This window comes from Gallus gallus, chromosome 4 (assembly GCF_016699485.2).
Source record: "Gallus gallus isolate bGalGal1 chromosome 4, bGalGal1.mat.broiler.GRCg7b, whole genome shotgun sequence".
Classification (NCBI taxonomy): domain Eukaryota; kingdom Metazoa; phylum Chordata; class Aves; order Galliformes; family Phasianidae; genus Gallus; species Gallus gallus.
In genome coordinates, this window is record NC_052535.1 from 79,675,290 (window position 1) to 79,696,868 (window position 21,579).

The following is a 21,579-nucleotide window of genomic DNA, read 5'->3' on the forward strand; positions in this document are numbered from 1 at the left end:
GGAGATCTACAAAACCTAAGGCTAAACAAGGGGAGACTGATTAGAAACAGCTCTTTGGAGCCTGAGAGATGAATAATGTCTAGGCTTGGAATGTTCTTGGATTCTTGGGCAGAACCTGGTGGTGTGGATGAAAAAATGCTGATTATTTGTGTATGTATCTGCATTCATTTAATCCCCAATCTCTGTGCACTAATTTTATCAGGCATGCTTGCCAAGTGACCTTTCCCTTTTAGGGAGAGAAGAACAAAATGTTTAACATAGCTCTTGAAAAAAAGCAGAGTGTTGGATTGATTATCCCAGAAACCCATTAGGCGTGAGACAAATATAAGCTGTTTGCGGGCTGTCTGTAAGTATTGTATAAGGTGTAAGTCAGAAAACAGACTGGCATCTGCCGCTGGATTTGGTAGCTGTTGTTATTGAGGTCTGGTGCCCTCACATCACTTCTAGAGAAAATACTCTGAAAATAAGGGTAGTGGAGAGGACCTATAAAAAATACTGGAAAATAAGCATAATGAGATGAGTTGTAGGGAGGTCAGTCATTGACCTTATCAAAGAGAAAAGATCAAAGGGTAATATGATTGCTGTGTATAATTACTTATGTTTGGAGATTGTATTTGTCAGTAGGGGCCTGTTAGTCTTGTATACAAGATCTCAAATTGGACAAATTTTGTCTGGAAAAAAATGATACGAGGAATAAAATGAAATAATCTGATAGCATTTTCTGGTCTATAGTCCAATTTAGCCCTCCCCATAAAATGTAAAATTAAACAGTTATAATAAATCTGAACATCAAGTTTTTTTTTATGATGCCTAAATTTTCAGGAGCAATCATATGATTTTAAGGAAAATATAAATAATGTTAGGATAAGTTAGTAGATAGGTCTTTGGGATACAAACCTACATTTTAGTGTTTCTAAAGGTTAAATTCTAAAATCATAGAGTCATAGGATGGCCTGGGTTGAAAAGAACCTCAATGATCATCTAGTTTCAACCCCCTGCTATGTGCAGGGTCACCAACCACCAGACCAGGCTGCCCAGAGCCACATCCAGCCTGGCCTTGAATGCCTCCAGGAATGGGGCATCCACAACCTCCTTGGGCAACCTGTTCCAGTGCGTCACCACCCTCTGAGTGAAAAACTTCCTCCTAATATCTAACCTAAACTTCCCCTGTCTTAGTTTAAAACCATTCCCCCTTGTCCTCTCACTGTTACGTAAACAGTCATTCCCCTTCCTGTTTATATGCTCCCTTCAAATATTGGAAGGCCACAATAATGTCTCCCCGGAGCCTTCTCTTCTCCAAGCTAAACAAGCCCAGTTCCCTCAACTTTTCTTCATAGGAGAGCTGCCCCAGCCCTCTGACCATCTTAGTGGCCCTCCCCTGGACCTGTTCTAAGACCCCTGCATCTTTCTGACTTACAAAATGACTTACAAGACGTCTGAAGTCCCTACATACAGAAATCATTCACTTTACACCAAAATCCAACAAATGCAAAATATTCTATCTCTGTAAAAACATGTATATTGCTGTCTTCTCTCCCCTTCTTTCCCCTCCCCTCCTTCTTCATGTTTTCTTCAATAGTTAGTTCAGGCAAGAATTACCTCTTCTATCACTCTCGTAAACATTTGCCTCATAGCCTTTATCCACTTGGGTTCATTATGAATTTAGGTTGAAAACATTTAGCTGTTGTGGTCATTATCTGCCATTACCTGCTATGAAAATTTTTATGCCTTACTATTTTGAACATTATAGAATAAAGATTGTGGTTGCAGTGCCTTCAAGAAATATCTTTTTCCATGGAAGTTCAGTTCTAAGAATTCAGAATAGGAAGCATTTAGCTACAGGCAGTCATTTAATTTTTTATTTCTGTCCTTTTCCTTTGGAGTTGAACATAAAATTTTAAACAGAATAATCTTCTAAAACTATTAAAATAAACAGATTGTCTTGGAGGTTTACTGATTTCTTCTCTCTTTTTGCTTTTTTCCATTTCCCCACCCCCTTCTAGATCCTTTACTCTAGTCTGCCAGTGTGAAATAACCATGAGAGTCACTGCAAAGCTGAATGGTAATTAATAATTAAAGACAGATCCAGAGGAATGTATCTATAATGCATTGATTTGTGGAGGGAGGAGTGTGTAAGTTGTTTTTTTTTTTTCTTTCTTTCTTTTCTCTTTTAAAGAAATAGACTTGGTAGGTATTCTTGATTTTAGAAACACATGCACTGCGAAGACTAAGCTTCTTACAAGTCGTGATGCCATTTCTCAAAATAATGCATCAGGTATTCAGTGTGCAGCTCTCACATACTTGCTCATACTGGCCTGTCAGGCACTAACAGCCATAGCCTGTTAGTTTTTCTTTGCTTTGAGATAATTTTTTTTAAAACAGGGAGGACCACTCCAGGTGCCGGGATGCTAAAACAAAATGAAGGACTCTGAACCAGTGACACACACCCTGCACTATTTCCCTGTACTATTTCTCTTAGGTCTCTGAGGAGTGAGTATTTCACAGGGGCTGACTGTTCTCCAGATACCTTAACCTCCAGAGAAAACGGGCACTACTTGAACTGAATAGGAACCAGGGATTTTTCTTAAGGTGGAAGATGTTTTCCCCTTCCTGATTGATGCATTTCACTGGTAGCACTCTTACTGCCTTTTTAGTTTATTCATGGGAAATTCACATTATTTCCAGGTATCTGAAGGTTCTTCTTTTTGCATTGTTGTTCTCTAATCTGTTTATGTCCGTGTTCTACTTGTGCCATCATTTGGGGAAGGGAAAGGGAGACTCCAAAAATAGCTGTCCATTGATGTCTATTTGTTACCTTTGTTTCACCGTTTGCGGAGCAGGGAGTATGGAGTTTTCTCATTCTGGGCTGATGGGAAACCAGTGTCCCTGAAATGGCTGAGATTTCTGTGGCTGTTTCTGAACTCAGTACTTTGTGAATGTACATAAAAACCGAGTTCTAGCTATTGCTGATGCTCTTTCATTAAAATCTTCCAGCGTTGAACTTTAACATTTATAATTTCTTCCTTCGTGTAGCATTAATAACAGTGCTATATTAATTAACTAATACTGTAATGTGTTATATTGCTCATTTTAAATCTCAGAGCGCTTAAGACATTTTGATCCATATTTTTCCAGTGCTGGTCACAAAAGAGGTTTTCTTTGGAAAAGCTGAAATAAACTCAAACAAAGGGAAATTAAAGGAGTAAAATGTTGTTTTTAAATGTATGGGCAGTATATTTTTCCCCCTGACCTTCAGTCTTGTAAAATATAGGTGTTTTTTTATTGTTTGCTTCTTTTTTGCTTATTTTATAAACAGCAAATGTACATGGGTCGAGATAATGTCTTTGAGGTTGTTTCCAGTAACCTACCTCTACTCTCTTTCTCTCATATATTTTAAATGAACTTTTACTTTGATTAAGAAATGTTTACTTAAGAAAAAGCTTCTGATGTGTAGGGTTCCACTGTAGGATAAAACGACTTACATCATTAAATATAACCATAGCCGTTCTATTTGGATAGCATCATGTCCCTTGATACTATCCACTTGATACTTATGAAGTCCCTTGATACTTATCCCTAAAGCTATAACTTTATGAATCTACGTGCATTGTATGGAAAATACAGCTTGGTTTTTTTTTTTTTCTTTTTTTTTTTTCCTCTGCTTAGACTTCTGCAGTGAGACTTCTGCAGTGCCCAGAGAGGGAGACTTGAATGCCCAGAGGCATTCAAGGCCAGGCTGGATGTGGCTCTGGGCTGCCTGGTGTAGTGGTTGGTGACCCTGCACATAGCAGGGGGGTTGAAACTAGATGATCATTGTGGTCCTTTTCAACCCAGGTCATTCTATGATTCTATGATAAGGAGGAAGAAAAGCATCCCATTGGTAACAAGATCAATCTGAAAAGTTACAGTTGGATTTGGGCTATGTCCTTTGCACTCTGAGTATGAATGCCTTTCTATCATGGCATGAATTAAACCCCAAACTAAAGGAAAACAGTTTGCAAGAATTTGAAGGTTCACTTTTTTTCTCGGCTTAGGGATTTCATTTTGTATTTTGTAGCCCTGCGTAGACTTCTTCCAAAACTCACTTAGGCATGGATGCATTCAGGTTTTCCAAGAGGCTGACACTAGCAGCATAGATTTCTAGGATGAGTAGTTCATATGAAAAATAAAGCGCCTCCAAAGGACTGTTCAGATCTAAATGGGCAAAACCATTCTCCAGGCGTGTCTGTCCCTGTCTCTAGGGGCTGGTATCCTAAACTTAGATGGGATAAACCAGTGATATATCTCTGACTCTTATTTCCCAACTATAAAGCAGAAAGCACTACTACCTTATGCTGAGGGAAATTTAGAAGCCTGTAATTACTTCATTTCTTGAGAAAAGAGCCATGAGAAGTTGTAAGTGCTAGACATAATTGTTCTGAAGTGCTCTAGGAAAGAATTAAAAATATTTGCCCTCCAAGACTTGTGCTGCTAAACTCTTGTACATGTGCATTTATCTTTGAAGGTAGAAAAGAGTGGTTCTCATAACATAAAAAAAAAAGTTCTTAACATTTTAAAAACAATCTGGGAACACAGAGAGGGAGACTAAGCATGAAGGGAAACATTTTCCATTACAATTTTGTTACAGAAGTTTCTTTGCAGCCCTGACTGTAGCCAGCTTAATGCTAACGTACAGAGAGTCTGTTGAATGCCTAATTCTTTGCTGGAGTAAAATAAAGAAATATAGACCTAATTTATCAGGGCTTACAGTCTTTTTCTGCTTGTACTTCCTTGATCTGAGGGTCATTTAAAATATATTAGAGGTTTAAGGTTGGAATGCAAGGCTAATTTGAAACCTGGCTCTGAGATGACCGACTGTGTTAATATTCTTCATACTGCTTAGAAGTGACATATCTGTGATAGGACAGAATTAGCCAGGGATCCCAAATGGCATGGGATTGCCTAGTGAAACAGCTATTTCTTTTCACAGGTGATGCTGCATAATTTCACTTAGCTTTGATGACCCCGTGGCGCTTGAAGTAATGAACATCTAGGGTAGAAGGAGGTGAGGAGGAGAGGAAACACAAAAAGCTGGCAAAAACTGTGCACTCGCAGCATGGAAACCTTCTGGTTTGGCTCTGGGCTGAAAGTAAAGAACTCTCCAGCATTCTCCTGGCCCCTTCCAACATTTTCTCTGACATATTTGGCCTTTGACCAATTTTCCCAACTGCTCCCAAGCCCTTTCTAATAGTCTCGTAACCCGGCTGGATGTTCCCTCCGCTCCTTTATGCTCTTTCTATTGGCACGGATATGAATTTCTGCTGCTTCATGAATAAATGTCTAAGATAAATGTACTTTCATCCTTCTTCCTCTCAAAGGGGGTCATTCCCATTATTCTACCATAGCTGAATTCTGTTAATTTAATTTGAGGTAGTAGTAGTTTGTTTTGCATGCAGCCACAGGGAGTAGACAGGTTTGGAATTTGAGGGGTAGTGGGTCCCCTTCCATGCTGCACTGGGGGCAGTGTATTACTTTTGCTGAAATTAATTTTTTTTAACAAGGAAGGTAGGAAATGCAACAATTAAAATGAAAGGCAGATGAAGAGAGATAACCTTCCACCCAGTAGAAGAATGAAGAGAGGTAGCACTGGGCCTGATCCATTCCAATGTGGAGCAGTAGTGTAGAGTGAATGGTCCTTGTTGTGAGGAACAACACCTTGTTGTGAGGTCCTTGTTGTGTGCTCCTACCCCACGAGGAGCAGGATAATGCTGGAGTACAGCAGGAGTTTTTTTGGACAACACTTGAAAAACAGGCCAAGATATGTTTTTTGTGTTATTCCTGTTTTGCTAGGCAACCTCTTGACTTTGTTTTCCACTCTGGTTCTGTATCATTATCTAGACGTGATTTTATCTTTGCCATAAGTCATGTTAAATCACCCCTGAGTGTGTTAATGTCTTCCAATGCAACACGCACACTCCACCGCACAAAAAGTGCAAAAGAAGTTTGCATCTGTTTCTCTTGTGTACATACATACTCTCCTGGGTAAAATTGTAATCAGCATGACCCTATAATTGCAAAATAACTGCCTTATTCTTTAACATATTTGTCCTTGCATTATGTCTTTCAGGCAGGAGTGTGCTGTTGTCCCTTCCTGTAGATCACATGACCATATTTATCTTTCCCATTTATATTGGACAAATCCAGGTACCTACAACATTTAGGAAATATTATTTCCAGTCCTTATTAAGGATAAAAGGATATTAAACATCGTGACAGTCTGGCTCATCTTGATGCAGGATCAAAGACCTTCTCACCATATGCAGTTTTATAAAGTCTCTGATAGGCAGTTAGGTCTTATTTGAACACTATATCTCAGAGAGAATTAAATGTAATATTGAGGTCAGTGTAGGTTTGATGCAGCCTCGGATAAATGTGATGTTATCACATTTATGTACAAATGTTATCACATTTATGTACATGTGATGTACAGTGGTGTTTAATCCCGTGGTTCTTCTGAAGACAGGGCAGCTGCGAGGGAGAATAACCAATATGAATGTCTCTGCCAGCAATCCTGCGTCATATGAACAGTCTTTCCAGCTTGTGGTATTCTCTACAGATGTTTCCATATGTCTTGAATAATGTGTTGTTGCATTTTTTTTTTTTTAACTAAAGAGCTTAATTACTTTTATATGGTAATAGAAGAAAATAGCTTTGACTTTGAAAAATGATTTAGTGAGGCAAATTGGAAGTTTACTTTCAATTTTTGTATTTTACTATTGGGCAACAGCATTGCATGGCAGATTGGGAATACTTCCTAAAGAACATTTAAAATTTGATCTTTGTTCCTGGTAGAGAACAGTTATATAACACTGATGACCAAGGTGAATTGCCTACCCGTAATTGTTGATTCTTGAATATCTGGAGGAGAGCAAAGATGCTTTAGATATGTCTTCTGCAGATGTTGGCTGTGCTTCCCTTTGAATTTCCATAGGAATGAAAAAGAACATTTAAACAATAGGTTTGCTTCTGCAGGAAAGATTGTTAATTCAATTCAGAATATGTTATTAGAGGAGATCAGTGAAATGAGTCTATATTTCAAAAATTTTTACAATTAGGATTCAAGCCAGACTGTTAAAAACTAGAAAAATATATTCTTGCTTCATTCTTTGGACATTTATTCCTTTGGCATGTTTGCAGAGGTGATTTTAATAGTTTACAAAATACTACCTCAGATATTTCAACCCCAAAAACCACACTGGCAGTGGAGAAAATTGCAATGACAACGAACTGGAGTCTTGTCGCTGATTATTTTATTTTGGGCTCTTTGAAAAAGAAAAGAAGTATAACAGTCAAAATGTTACACTGTCCTCAAATTTGCCAATGTGATCTAGAATTTTGGGTTCTGTTACTATGTGGCCTCCAAGTTGAGATCTTACTTGCTTGAGTGAGCTCTGCATCAGCTCTTTGCCCAGAAATCTCAGAGCTGCGTCTGATGCCTATAGAAAAGAACAGGAACATGACAGTGTTAGAGCAGCAGCAGTAAAGATTGCCTGCCTCCATTTTGCGTTTACATATGCTTTGATTTTTAAGAACTACATGATAAAAGTTGAAAACACATCATTTTCTGTTGTACTGATGGGTCAAGCTGATTGAAACTGAAGTAAAAGACCAACTGTTTGAGTTTCTGTATTTACTGTTTGCCACTGTTGGAGACAGGTGACTGATTAGGATGGACCTCTGATATGAAATGGCATGATTACTTAAAGTTCTTAAATCTGAGTGTTCTTCTTTTGATGCTGATCACTCTCCAAGTGATGTATTTGAATAATGCACTAACACTTGACTATCAGACTCTGTCTCATTTATATCCTAGGAATAATGACTTTTTTTCTTTACTCATCAAAGAACAACTGAGGTTGGAAGGGCCTCTGAAAGCCATCTGGTCCAGCCTCCCTGCAGGGCCACCACTGCTTAGGAAGTTAAGGTTCCCTTGTTCCTCCTCTGATTTTTCAGACAAGATACAAGCCTTGTCTGAAAGTTTTCCTATATTTGGGCATTCATAATTTTGTTTCATTATAGCTTTCTCTTGGTAGTATTGTTCATTTGAACTAATTCATTTGAACAACCTGTTCTCACAGTCCTAGGAGCTCAGTATCTCCCTGACAAATACGGCTGAAATCAGTGGATTTACAGTTATAAAGTAGAGATGAACAGCTAAAAGCATACACATGTAATGCCATCAAGTAAACATAATTTTCTTCAGAGCTTGCACTGAAGATCTGACATAAATTGATGATGATGGGAAGAGCTATTGTCTTCTGAAATTGGATTGTAGGCTCCTGTTGGCAATAGGTTGTCTTTTTGTTCTACGCTTGTACAGTCAGTGCTGACATAATGTAATAATGTTTCATACTAGCCAGTGGATTAAATATGTTATAAATCTTGAAGTTACACTTTAGTCTAAGTGCTTGCAGGGTTAATGTGTAAAGTACTACAATTAACACAGTTTTGAATCTGGAAATAATCACAGCCAGGGCTTTCAAGTATATTCTCTTATTCAGCTCCTTGGAACAGAAATACCTCTTAGAGAATAGAAATTGACCCACTGTTGTTTCTTGCCTTGAGATATGATTAAATGCACTGTAGAATTATTGCTAATTCTTAAAACAAGTGCAGTGATCTGGCCAGTGACTTCCTGCACAGTATTCTCCCAATACAGCTTAGTTGAAAGAACTCTAAATCTAACTTCCTTAGGTCTTTCATATTAAGCCATGGGTGGCTTGTGTGAGCTTTATTATTAGAGGAGTAGAAACTTCTACAATGAGGTCTTGATAGCTTTAGTAATAGTTTAAATGTCTTTCACCTTTCAGCACAGCATTGCAACAGGGTTAACCTAGATGCTTTTTTCCCACTTACTGTTCTTCCAGTGCAATCAAATTAGTATAAAGTTGTTAAGAGTATTAAGGCCCTTGGTCCATATAATAGACCTGTAGTATATTTTCCTGTTAATAATTTCTTGATATTTACTTTTCTCACAAGTGTCTGTCTTATATAACAAATGTTAAAACTAATGTAAAGCTAAGCACAATGATCAAAGAGCCTGCCTGCTGCAAAAGTAGAAGTGGCTTGAGGAGAAATAGGTGCTTACCTACTATTTGTTATGGAGTTTTTTTGATGATCAGATGTCAGTAAGGTTTTGGAAGTACACAAGGCGGTAGCGATGAATTAACAGGTTGTACCTAGAACATCTTGATCATCCTGAAATAGCTACAATGAAATAGTTATGGTTTATTAGCTAAAAAAAGGGTGAATTACATGGTATTCTTGAACAAAACAGCAGCTTATGTTCCAGTCATGCAGAGTATTAAGTGCCTGCTCAAGTGACTCTCATAAACACTTCTGCTGATTTCAGTGAGTTCATTCACATGAATGAAATTAAGCAGATGCTAAAAAGTTTGCAGGAACTTGAGTGTGTCTGAGCAGTATGTTCTCCTAGTAGCTATGGCTGTCTGAAAGCATTTGTAGTGTGTTCTCACCTGCTAATAAACTTGGGAAAACACGAAAGCTTGCAATCATACTTGCAGGGATACATTTGCAAGTAGAAGTGTTTCTCTATTAAACTTCTAAATGGATGCCAAAAATAAATAAATCGTCAAATCACAAACAGTGGGGGTTGAATAAAGCTTAACCCACAGGAATCTTAATTGAGATAGATAAATAGGTATGTGTTGAAACTGTCAATGAAATAAAAAAAGTCACGAAAAGGGCATAGAAAGAAAAGGGTTTTTCTTCTTAAGCCAATGTTTATCATTACAAGGGGGATCGTCACAGAAAACAAATAAACAACAACAAAATCAAGAAACCAAAGATAAAATATAAACAGCATGGAAAGTGATTGATCAATAAATCTTCCTGTTGTTACTCTCCCTGTGTGATGTGGTGATGATAAAAAGAGAAAAATTAAAATGGACTCCTTTAAAGGCAAAAATTTATTAAGAAATTAAGAGCAGCTGTGTATGGGAACTGCTGAGTCACAGCCTGAACCACTGATTGAGCACATGGGGAAGGACTGGTCAGCCCTGGGAGCACAGGTGAAGGTAATTCAGTTGTGTGACCAGAAGAGGTGGAGCCTGGCTGCATCTCTCTTAGACCTCATTTAAGGTCTGACTGCCACTGGGGTGGGATCTCTGGGTGGAGATTCCTCCCTTGTGAAGTTTTCCTCATGAGCTTAGATCTTCAGAGATGGGTAAGCACTTTTCCTTTTTCTGTCTATCTTTCTATTGCACTTCTCCTTTTGTCGTTATATCTCCTGTATCATCATTATTCTTTTGTGTTGATCTTTCTGATTGTTGCAAGGTGCAACTCTTTTTGGTCTGGTCTTGCTGCAAAGCATTTTCAGAAGAGAAACGGAGGAAAGGAAAGCATAAAAAAAGGAGGAATTTCTAACTTTAATTATTTATAGGTACTATTATCTGTAGAATTGTGTGGTGAGGCACTGGAACAGGTTGCCCAGTGAGGTTGTGAATGCTCCCTCCCTGGAAGCATTCAAGGCCAGGCTGGGTGGGGCTGTGAGCAACCTGGTCGAGAGCGAAGTGTCCTTGCCTACAGTAGGGGATTGGAACTAGAAAGTATTAAAGGTTGCTTCCAACCCCAACTGTTCTGTCACTCTGAGTTTTCCTTTTGCTATATCTGTCTATCATTCACTGAAAACCCAGTACAGCCTCCCTTTCTGGAAAGGATTTTGGGGAAAGAAACTGTTGTAACTCTTTTGTTTGAAAAAAGCTTTGAGCTGTAGCAGCAAGGGAAATGGAGGAGACTAGTATGGGAGATCTCTGACAAATCACAATTCTCTCTATCCCTTTTTCCCCTCTTCCTTACCAGAGAAATACTTCAGTGGGAAGGATGAAAGTATAGAGTTATAGCAATATCTGAGTTTCCCCTGAAAACTTGCTTTGAATGCTCATTGCTTATGACTTCAGGAATCCCAAGGAATTTATACTCCATACCTTGACCCATATGGGGAAATACTACCCAGCTCTCTCTTTGTGGAGAGGTGTATGGAGGACTCTACTGAAGAGGCACAGCTTTTGTGATGAAAGCTGAAAATCTTAATTTTCCTTTTTTTGTTTTTAATCTGTACTGTGTGACATCATTCTTGTAAGCTTGTCAGGTAGTATTAAAAAAACAAACTTTTTTTTAAAGAAACAGCTGAGAATGTTGTCTCCTGAATTGTTTGCAGGAAAGCTGACAGGAAGCTGGAAATGTTATCTTCTGTTTATTTTAATGTTCCTGAAACTCACTGATCTTCAACAGCACTGAAAGGGGCAGAAGGGGCTGGGATCTGAGCAATAGAAATATAATCAGGAAGCTTTAAGATGCAGTAAGGGCTGCTTCTAAGAGAAGTGTGCAGTGCTCAAAGAACGAGCTAGAGAGCTGCACCAGGCATCCAAGTCTTCGTTGTGGACCAAAGTATATTTTTATTTTTATTCACTAAATACAAGTATCTCTAAATAAAAATCTCCTCAAAACAAGAACAAAATTCCAATCATAAAGCTTCATTGAGGCGTTACTACCTTAGAGGCAGCAGATAAAATGTCCTTGGTGTTGTTGAAAGTAACAGATATTTTCTGAGGAATCTGTGAAGGAAGAATGCATAGCGACTTCTGTTTTGGGCAGTGTAAGAAGGGACACGTTTCTTAGGTATTTTTGGCCAGAAGCACTATCATCTGTTCATAGATCCCTAGCACACAGCAGTGCGTTACTGTCACCACCTCCACTGACATACTCAAAGAACTGTGGGCAAATTTGAGATGAAATGTTTTAAAACACTCTTATAACTCTCATCTTAAAACAGGAGATGGGGTTAAGAGATCTCTGTTACTTTCTAAATCTGTCTTTAAATTAAGAATCTGGTGAATTGAATTCTCCGCCATTGTTGTTTAGCTACATTTATTTTAGCAGTCCATGGCTAACAGTAGTGCGAGCAGTTTAAGAATGATACTATTACTCAGTTCCTATTGTGCTTTGAGTTTCTCTCCATTTACAGGTAACCCAAACATTTTCACTAGATTAGCAGTGTGGATGAACTGTTGGTTACCATCAAAGTGGTAAAAATGCTGCTTATTCTGGAGACTCATTAAAATGAAACCTTTGAAACAAGACTCTGCTCTTAGAAATGATGCTCAGAATCCAGAGATCCCAAAGACCTTCACATTTTTGTGAAGTGATTCCTTCTTCTCTTTGGATCTATTTATTTAATGAGGGTAGAATACCACTGAATCATAGAATTGTTCAAGTTGGAAAAGACCTTGAAGATCATCAAGTCCAACTACCCTAACTCTAACCGCCCTCCGCTAAATCATGTCCCTGAGCACCACATCCAAATGGTTTTTAAACACATCCAGGGATGATGACTCAACCACCTCCCTGGGGAGCCTATTCCAGAGTTTAACAACATTTTCCTGATAGGTCCTAAAGTTTTTCCTGATATCCAACCAAAACTTACCCTGGTGCAATTTGAGGCCATTTCCCCTTGTCCTATCACCAGTGAGAAGAGACCAACCCCGCTCTCACTGTAAGCACCTTTCAGATATTGGAAAAGAGCAATAAGATCTCCCTTCAACCTCCTCTTCCCCAGACTAAACAGCCCCAGTTCCTTTAGTCACTCCTTACAGGGCACGTTCTCTAAGCCCTTCACAAACTTTGTTGCCTTTCTTTGGACCTGCTCCAGCACTGCTATGTCTTGTCTGTACTGAGGTGCCCAAAACTGACCACAGTACTCGAGGTGAGGCCTCACCGGTGCTGAGTACAGGGGCAGGATGACTTCCCTAGTCCTGCTCACCACACCATTCCTGATGCATGCCGGGATGCCACTGGCCTTTTTGGCCATCTGGGCACACTGCTGGCTCATATTCAGCTGTCTTTCCATCAGTACACTAAGGTCCCTTTCCATCAGGCAGCTTTCCAGCCACTCCTCTCCAAGCCTGCGGGGTTGCCTGGGGTTGTTGTGTCCATAATGCAGGACCTGACATTTGACCCTATTAATTATTACCGTTCTATTAAGCCTGAAAGGATGTATATGGTCCAAAGGTCAGTGCTTTAAAACCTGGAAGGTAGCTGACCTGTATCTTTTCAGATACTGGGATGAAGTTCGTTAGCATAATTGAAATCGTGGTCAGCCCCCCAGCAGCGTCATACTTCTGAGGTTGCAACTGCTGACAATTTAAGAATTCAAAGAAATGACTGCTTACAACTTTGTTTTTCCTACAATGTCATTTTCTGTATTTCTGAAATGCAAAATAAGTTATTTTAGTTTTTAAATGAACTAGGGTTGGAGAAGCAAACAGTGGCATGTATTTCTCAGAATTGTGGCTCAGATTAAGACAGCAATCCTGATGTGTAAATAAGGCATTTTCCTATGTGTGACTGATACCCAATGATTGTTTATTGTTTATGATTACCTGAAACCCTTTCAATTGAAGCATGTTGAATAGCAGTAGTTTTCTGGCTTGATGGGTGCATCCCATAGATGAACTAGAGCTGGCAAACCACAATGAGTACACTGTGTGAAGTCCTTTAATATTATGGGTGGGTACTGAGCAACAGAAATGGCTTATTCTGAAGGTGCTTTGTTGATCTTTTCAAGTTCAAAGTAGATAGATTGAGGGTAACCTAATAGAATCTTCTGTTCGTGGTAATAATCAATTATGAAGCATTGAACTTTCCCTGTGGTAGAGTGGCTCCAATTTATACTGCTGCAAATTATCTGAATTAAAGTTATGGTTTTAGGACGTAGAGGGATGAAAAACATTGGCTTACTAAGTCCAGAACTCAGTCTCTGTTTTTTCATGTCTATAAGAAAACAGAGTGCAATCTCATATTTTGTTCTTTTTTTTAGTCTCATGTAGCTCATATATGTTCTTGCATCTCTTATAAAAAAATCTCCTAGGTCAATTTTTATGGTGTAAGAATTTCAGTTGTTCTAAAAGCCAAGATCTGAAACTTTCCTTAATAATTAGAGCCAATTGATGCTCCCAGTAGTGAAGTTTCTTTTTCTCCTTAATTGCAAGCACCAGCAAAATGCTGTAGTTAGGACACTGACAGTAGAGTAAGTAGCTGACCTGATGGAGCGTGGTTGGGTTATATCCAGGAATCTCATCAGTAGATTCTCCCTCTCAGTTGGGAAATGTTTCTTTTGGCTTTGTAAGCCTTGTAGTAACCTATTTAAAAGTAAGAGATTGTTTTGTCTTGCTCTATTTTAAACTGAGGCTATATTTTTACAATGCCTTCTCATCAAATTCCAAAAAAGTGTCTGGTAGATGAATTTCCTTTGAGAACAGGAGAGATTAATATTGTTTGTGAGTTAATGGGGTTCTGCTTTTACTTACAAAACATACATCTAGCAATACATGTTATGAATTTGTTAGGCTACAATCATGCTGAATGTGACTAATATTATAGCTCAATGTTACGAAACGTTATTTTCAAGATACCACGTATGTAGCACCTGTAGTCTGGAATTCTGCTCTCTTATAATCTCCAATGTACGGAGACCCAAGCTCTGAACTGTTGCATAAATGTAGCATTAATATATTAATAATCTGGATAATCAAATGAATGCCTAAAGTTGCTGTTTGCTAGAGATTTCACCAGGTGGTCAGGAATAGAGGAAGTGCCAGCTAAGTAACAGCATGCTCTGAGCTGCTGGAGACTGATGTTGACCCTGTGTTAAAGAAACGTAACAGCTGTGCAGAGAACCACAGGTTCTTCAGTTGTACCTCAGTGGGGTTGCTATGGTAACTTGGGGATAAGAAGCACTAATATGGACTGGCAGCAAGTGAGGAAAATGTGTTTTAAGTGATCTAAATATAAAACATAGCACTCAGCTTGATACGTCAGTCGTGGACTAACTCTTGACATTGTCCAGTGAATTTGTTAGATGTTGAATGAATGGAATATGTGTTTCTTACTGACTCTTCTTGTAGGCTGAGTATGTTTTGTGGATTGAATTTGTTAATATGTATTTAGATGACAACTGGTAATCCAGATGAATAATTTACGGAGTGGAGAGCCTGTTCTTCAAAGCAAAAGAACACCACAAGTGATGCTTCTAGGATAGGAACCAAAAAGTTACAGGCATTATAGTCACATTTCTGGTCTTGTAGAGAAGACCCAAACTCATTTTTTTGTCTTAATTTATCTGGATAATCAGGGTCAATTGCCATTGTTTAACAGTTTGAACGAATAAATAAATGTGTCCATAGATGTCAGTGACAGTTGCTTCCTTTAAATTGGCAACCAGTTTGGTTCTTGCTACTGAGAAAGTCATTCAGATTGCTTGGGGGCTGTCATGTGGTAGAAGGATTTATGTGACCATTCCTGTTAAGTGAAAGTCACTAGGTTTGCAGAATGCTTCGAGTGCTGAAATCACTCTCCTCAGAAAGAGGGAAAAAAAAATCCCATCCAATCAGTCTAAAAGCAAATCCAACAAGAAATAACAAAAAGAAAACAAAACAAACAACCTGAAATGCAGTTCAGATTTTCAGAACCTCACCTTTATATTCACCAGAGTAATGCCGCCCATTTTCTACCTCTGTTTTGTTTATCAGTGTACATTTATAACTGTTTTTTCGTTGTCTTTTTAGGTGATCCTGATTCTTACCAAGTACTATCATACTGACATGGGAAAAGTGCTGGAGAGCTCTTTGTGGAGGTAAAGTTTATGCTTTTCCTATAACTTTTTTTCATTTTTTTTTGTGTTGATTTCTCTTCCTGTAACAAGTTGCTGCTGGATTAATGTAACTGCTGATAGGTGTTAATATAGCAGTATGACCCAGAGGCTCAGCAGTACGTATTCTTTTTCTTCATTAAATGACCTGCAGTTCTGTACAGAACAGTTTGAAATGAATTTGCAGTAGAGAAACCAACAGTGGTGGAATGTATAAAGCACCTTCCCAATGCCACTTCATAAGAGGCAATTCGTTTTCTTTTTCATAGTCTTCAGCTAACTTTGTAAAATTTCTTTCAATCCCTTCTTGTGTTGTGATGTGTCTCTTGGGAGTTTTTGCAGTTCTTGAGTGTGGTGTGGTTAATGAGTAACCCTGTTGTGAAAGGAGTCAAAATAGTCCAGATGAGATACAATACTGGTGCTGTTTAGATTGTATGTTATGACAACTTAATTGAATTACTGTATTTTTGCAGATTTCTAGATTGATTGTCACTTTCTTAACACTCATGAGTTAGAATATCAATATCTTGTTTCTGTGTGTGCACAGATTGTGTTATCAAACATTCATCAGCACAAAAGCAAGACTAGGATAAGATTATTAAACTAGTTCAGCGTCATAGATGAAGATGAGTACTTTCCCACTCGGCTGTCTTTTTTCCACAAACATACCTACTTTAAGCTTGCTGACAGGAGATGAATTACTGTAATTACTCTCTGGTTATGCATGTTGAGATGACTTGTTTTTTGAAGGTAAATGGCTAACAGATACCTACTTTGCAGAGTTGTGTGCACCTGAATGAGTATAGCACAGCAAGCATGAACCTATTCAATGTTATTTAAGTGCTTACGTGTTGAATGACAGCTCTTAAACCAAACACCTAAAATTGTTTCAGGTGTTCATTTTGTTTTGCTAGATAAGCTTTGTGTGTTCTGTGTAATTTTCTGTATATCTTTATAAATTCTACCAGAGATTTTTCTGTACTTGTTATGTAGACTTGAAAATTGAAAATATGTCCCTGTTATCAATAAGTATAAAGTTGCTTCAGTGTTTGCAATGGGAGTTTTGCTGGGTTATCTATGGCTCTAGAGATATTCTTCAATTATTCCGCCTGGATATCTAAATAGTTGTTACAAATGACAGCAGACATACTTGAGAATTTCTTGTGTAGCCCGTAAGCTTCAGGTCTAGAAACAAATGATTGTTGTAATACATTGTGACTTTGGTACCTGTAAGCTTCATACTTTCCCAAAAGCTTGTATAGGGACCTAGCCTTGCATCTGTGTAAGTGAGAAAATCTGTGATCTGATTTGTGAACATGGTGCATACCAGTCCTGCTAGTTTTTGTGAGGAAGGCTGTTTTATTCTTTTGGGATTTCTCATGGCAGCAGCAGATCTCTGCAATACCTTGAGAGCACTTAGTATTTGCTCAGGACTGAGCTTTTTAGGTTTACTGGTGGTTCCTTTGTTATTATCCTTTAATCTTCCAAGCTGGGAAGTTAATTGCATATTTGTTTCTGTTTTTATTTTTGTCCAACATCTTGTGCAAATAAGACAACAAAATGGAAATTCAGATTCCATCAGAATTGTGTAAGCATATATTGCTTTCTTGTTAAATGCCTCCAGCCTATGCAGCATATGCAATATGTTTCAGGTTTTGCTATCCACACTTCAGTACAATCTATCATGGAAATCTTTTAAACTTACCCAGCCTGACTCTTCAAAATAAACTCTCTACTCTTTCAAAATAAATATAAAACAGGCTTCAGATAATGTTGCTTTCTTTTGAGAACATAACCGCTTTAAACAAGGTTGCTCAGACCTTGCTGACAGCTGGCGTGAAGAAGAAATGATGTGTACTGCATGTGAATAAAATTGATGCTAGATTGTATTATAGAAAAAAATCAGGGCATTTTCCTTATGGGGAATGGATTTACCAGGTGTTTTGGTTGTTTATGAAACTAGGATGGTAAAGCTGAAAGGAAACAAGCATCTAAGATTTGCACTTGGGCAAGAGGTGGTAGCTGACCCATCATTAGCTATGTTCTGTTTTCACCTCCTGCTTCTGCCCCTGCCCTTTGGGGTGTAAAAGCTGAACACAGATTTGTCAGGTTGTGAGTTAGAAAGTTTGTATATTTAGAAAAGCGCGGTGCAAGGCTAACTGGTGCAAGAAAATCAAATAGTGCCTGGCTCTGTTGAGATGTAGCTCATTATATGCGGAAAATGAAACAAATACTGAACGAAGATGAATATGAAGTCAGGGAACCTTTGTATTTTATTTTTTTTCCTGTGTTATGAGTTTGGGTGTGAATTGGTGAAGTTCTGTGTTTGCTGGGAGAACCATGGTGTTTTACTCATGCTGGCATTCTGCCCGGAAGGAACAAAGCATATGTTTATTTTTATGCTTTTTGGTTTGTTCCTCTCCTGTTTTTCTCTCATTTGCATCAGAACAAATATACAGTAAAATGGGTGTGAAAAATGTTGCAGGGTTTTTTTGCCAGTGGATAAAAGCCATTAATCTTGGTGAAGCTTCTGTGCCTCAGTGGGAATGGACTCTGTCCTATTATTTCCTGATTCTGTCCAGTGTTTTTCTTCTTCCTGTCTTTCACAGCTACATCATAGCAGACAGTTAATATTCTCTAAGTGAAGATAAACTTGTTTTATAACCCAATCAGTCCCCACCAGGTTAATTTTTTAACATTGTTTATATGCTACTTTTATCTCGCCAATCTCTAAATTATCACAGCTTGGCATATATCAGTCCTTTTATTTCCTGCAAAAGGATCTTTCTTTTCTTCTTCTAATGCATGTATCCACTTTACCACTCTCTCTTTTTCCTCCATCACTCAGTCGTTTTTTTTCCTGCCATCACTGGGACAGGGAGTGAGAAGGGAAGAGTAACTTGGTGGTCCAGAGGTGGTTATTTGTTCTCACTTACTGTGTTGCTGCAGGCAGACTTTCCAGACTAATGCAAATGGTAGAGGGAAAAAATAAAAACAGCCTGAGGTACATTCCAGTGGAGATGTGGAGACCTTTGTACAAAGAAGAGAGGTTTTTTGGAAATGGAGCTGAGTGACAAATTTCTGTGCTTTTGCAGAGCTTTGTTGATTTATATAGGTGACTTGTATCTGCCCACGTGGGTCACCTTTCAGGATTGGGATACCTAAATATTGTTTTGGAATCGTATTGTTAGCTAATAGTCAAAATGGTGCTGGTTAATGCAAGTCTTAACTTCTTACTAGCAGCAATTATTTCTGGTTACACTGATGAGGTGAGTGCATAAATCTTGGTGGAAATGTGTGGTTAGAAAACACCAGTGTATGTTTCTGTACTCAGCTATTTCTGATACTTTGCTAATTTGCTTATTAAGTAACTGCTAATGTAGGATTAAATTGCATAGCTATTTGACTAAAAATAAGGTAGAGAAGTAAGCAGAGATTACATTGGTTGCTTCTTGAATATAAAGCAACTTAGTGGGAAGGAATAGAACACTGTTCAGATTTATTTTAAGACTTCACAAATTACAGTATATCCTGAGAGCACAGGTGGGTTGTCATGTTAGGCCTTATGGAGTTAATGAAAAAAGTGATGTTCCAGACTAAAACTTCAAATTCAGATACTAAAACTATGTTCACAAATTGTATGTAGTAAGGATTCTTTACATATCAGTGCTGATTACATCAGAGTCCATACACATCTTTAGACAGTGTATTTAGCCTATGGAAGGCCTAAATCAAGAAGAGCATTTAGTAAAATAGATATTTGAGCATGTGCTTCCATATGCCTTATGGACCTGTTGGTGCATGAATATGAGTGCAGATATTTTTTCAACCTCAGGTGACTCCATGCATATATTGTATGCTTGCAACTTTATATGCATGTTCTTCAATCTTAAATTCAAATATTTAAACGTTGTAGACACTAATACTGCAGATGCAAGTTAATTGATCATCATGGATCCACACCTTGGAAATAGGTGTGTATTATTATTTCCATTTTATAAATGGGGCAACTGAGATGATATGTGATTGCTGTGGGTTGTCCAGTGATTCAACATGGTGTAGCCGTGGAATTGCCTTCCAACTGCATGCTCAGACTGGCTCTGAATCCTGTTTCTGGTATGAATGAAGCCTTCTCTTCTTAACTTGACCTAGACAACAAATAATAGATGCTGCTGATGGTTGCTAATAAAGTTTTGATTGCTTATTATCAAGCGTAATGATATGGCAGCACTAATGAGACTTGCTGCTTAATTGCCATTGTTCCCAGTGGCATCTCCATGTTGTTACTGTTTCACCATAGCAAAATAAACTGCATTATTGATGTTAACTGCAGTGTTACTTCTTCTCATCACTACTTCCTGAATCCTAGTTAGGTCAGTTGTCAGAAATGTTGGGATATCTTGGCCAGGATAAGGAAGTAATGGTACACCTTACTCAAAGGTAGCTTGAAGAGGGAGCACAGTGGCAGTGCTGGGAGGGGAGGTTGTAAGGATCTAGGTCAGCAGCTGAGATTGCGAGCAAATATCTGAGCCTCATTGAAAGTGTGACACTTGAAAAAGCACAGGGAGTCAGAAAAATCCTTCACAGGTGGCACAGTTACATCTATCTGCACCCACAAAAGTCATGTATCCTGGCAAGATCCAGTCATGCAATCCCACTGACTGTCATGAGTGATCAATACACAGTGGTGCTCTGGGTATTTATATAAAGGCAAAAGCCTACGCTAGGGTTAAAATTCAGACTGCAAAAAGCAGGGGAGTCTTTTTGAGGTAGATGCAGTGAGCAAATACCACTCAGGAAAGTAAAACTTGTGGACACTGTGTGGCTCAGTCAGAATGACAATAGGTATTTGTTTCCACACTCTTGGGATTTGTAAGTGAAATTAATTTCACCTGTTTCTTGAAATTAATTTAAAAAGCAAAAAAAAAAAAAAAAAACAAACAACAGTATAGGATGTGGTGCCCCACTCAAATTCTTTCTTGATGTGAAGTGCTGTTTACTAAGTGAGTGACTGTTCTGCAGCAACTTGCACTTCCAGATGGTCTTATAGTGTGGTTCAGCTTTGAAAAGTGACTTTGTAGAAATGGCCCCAAGGGATCGAGTTATTGAGTCTGTGATTTCCATATCAAATTTGCTTTCTTACCAAGTAAAAACAACAAAAAAATAAATGGCTTTCTAATTATTAGCACAGCAAACTCAGCTTGGGATCTAATGTCTAGCTGTGCTTACTCTGGCTAATGCATCATCCTGAGTAAATGCGGATTCTGCAGTCAAAATAGACTGCCCTCAATTATTCTGCAGCTCTTTTGTCCTCTTATTATATCCTTGTTTACACCTGTTCCACTGCAAAAAGGTTTTGGGCAATGCAGTTCAAAAAGCAGTCCTACAATTAGAATTCTAATCTCATTATTGAACAACAGATTTTTATGCTGTCTTTGATCATATTACCATATTCACCTAATAACATTACTAGGAATTTCATTATCTTTGTTGCAATTTCAGTCTTGCTAATACTCTATAGTGTGTCATTATGAGTTGAATTGTGCAGGAGTGTTTCTATTTTAAATTTATTTTGGGCATTTAAAATACTCTGTAAAACCAGAGTTAGAAACAGAATGTAGTAGATTTCAGTCTATGAGCAACGTTTTACTATGGTTGTTAGTTAAGAAAAATAAAAGACAAAGTGAAAGGAGCATATCTTGACAACCTTTGAACGTGCCAGATATTGAAGAGATGATATTGATGTCTGTAAGAGGCAGCTGTATTGTTGACAGCACAGATGTTGCAATGTACTACTTTGGTGTGCATTCCAATGGATACGTGGCTCACTATAGCCTTTCCTGTGACAAAGGCCTAACTCATTAGCAATAACC

The 21,579-nt window shown here is 38.2% G+C and overlaps 1 protein-coding gene across 1 annotated transcript in view; it reads left to right on the top strand.

Moving 5' to 3' along the window:
* The window catches only part of SORCS2 (sortilin related VPS10 domain containing receptor 2), a 534,993-nt gene that overhangs the window by 160,864 nt on the left and 352,550 nt on the right, over positions 1–21,579 (top strand). Inside the window, exon 2 of the mRNA XM_046940567.1 lies at positions 15,624–15,691. Coding sequence (XP_046796523.1) covers positions 15,624–15,691 — 68 coding nt within the window. The remainder of the gene's footprint in view (positions 1–15,623; positions 15,692–21,579) is intronic.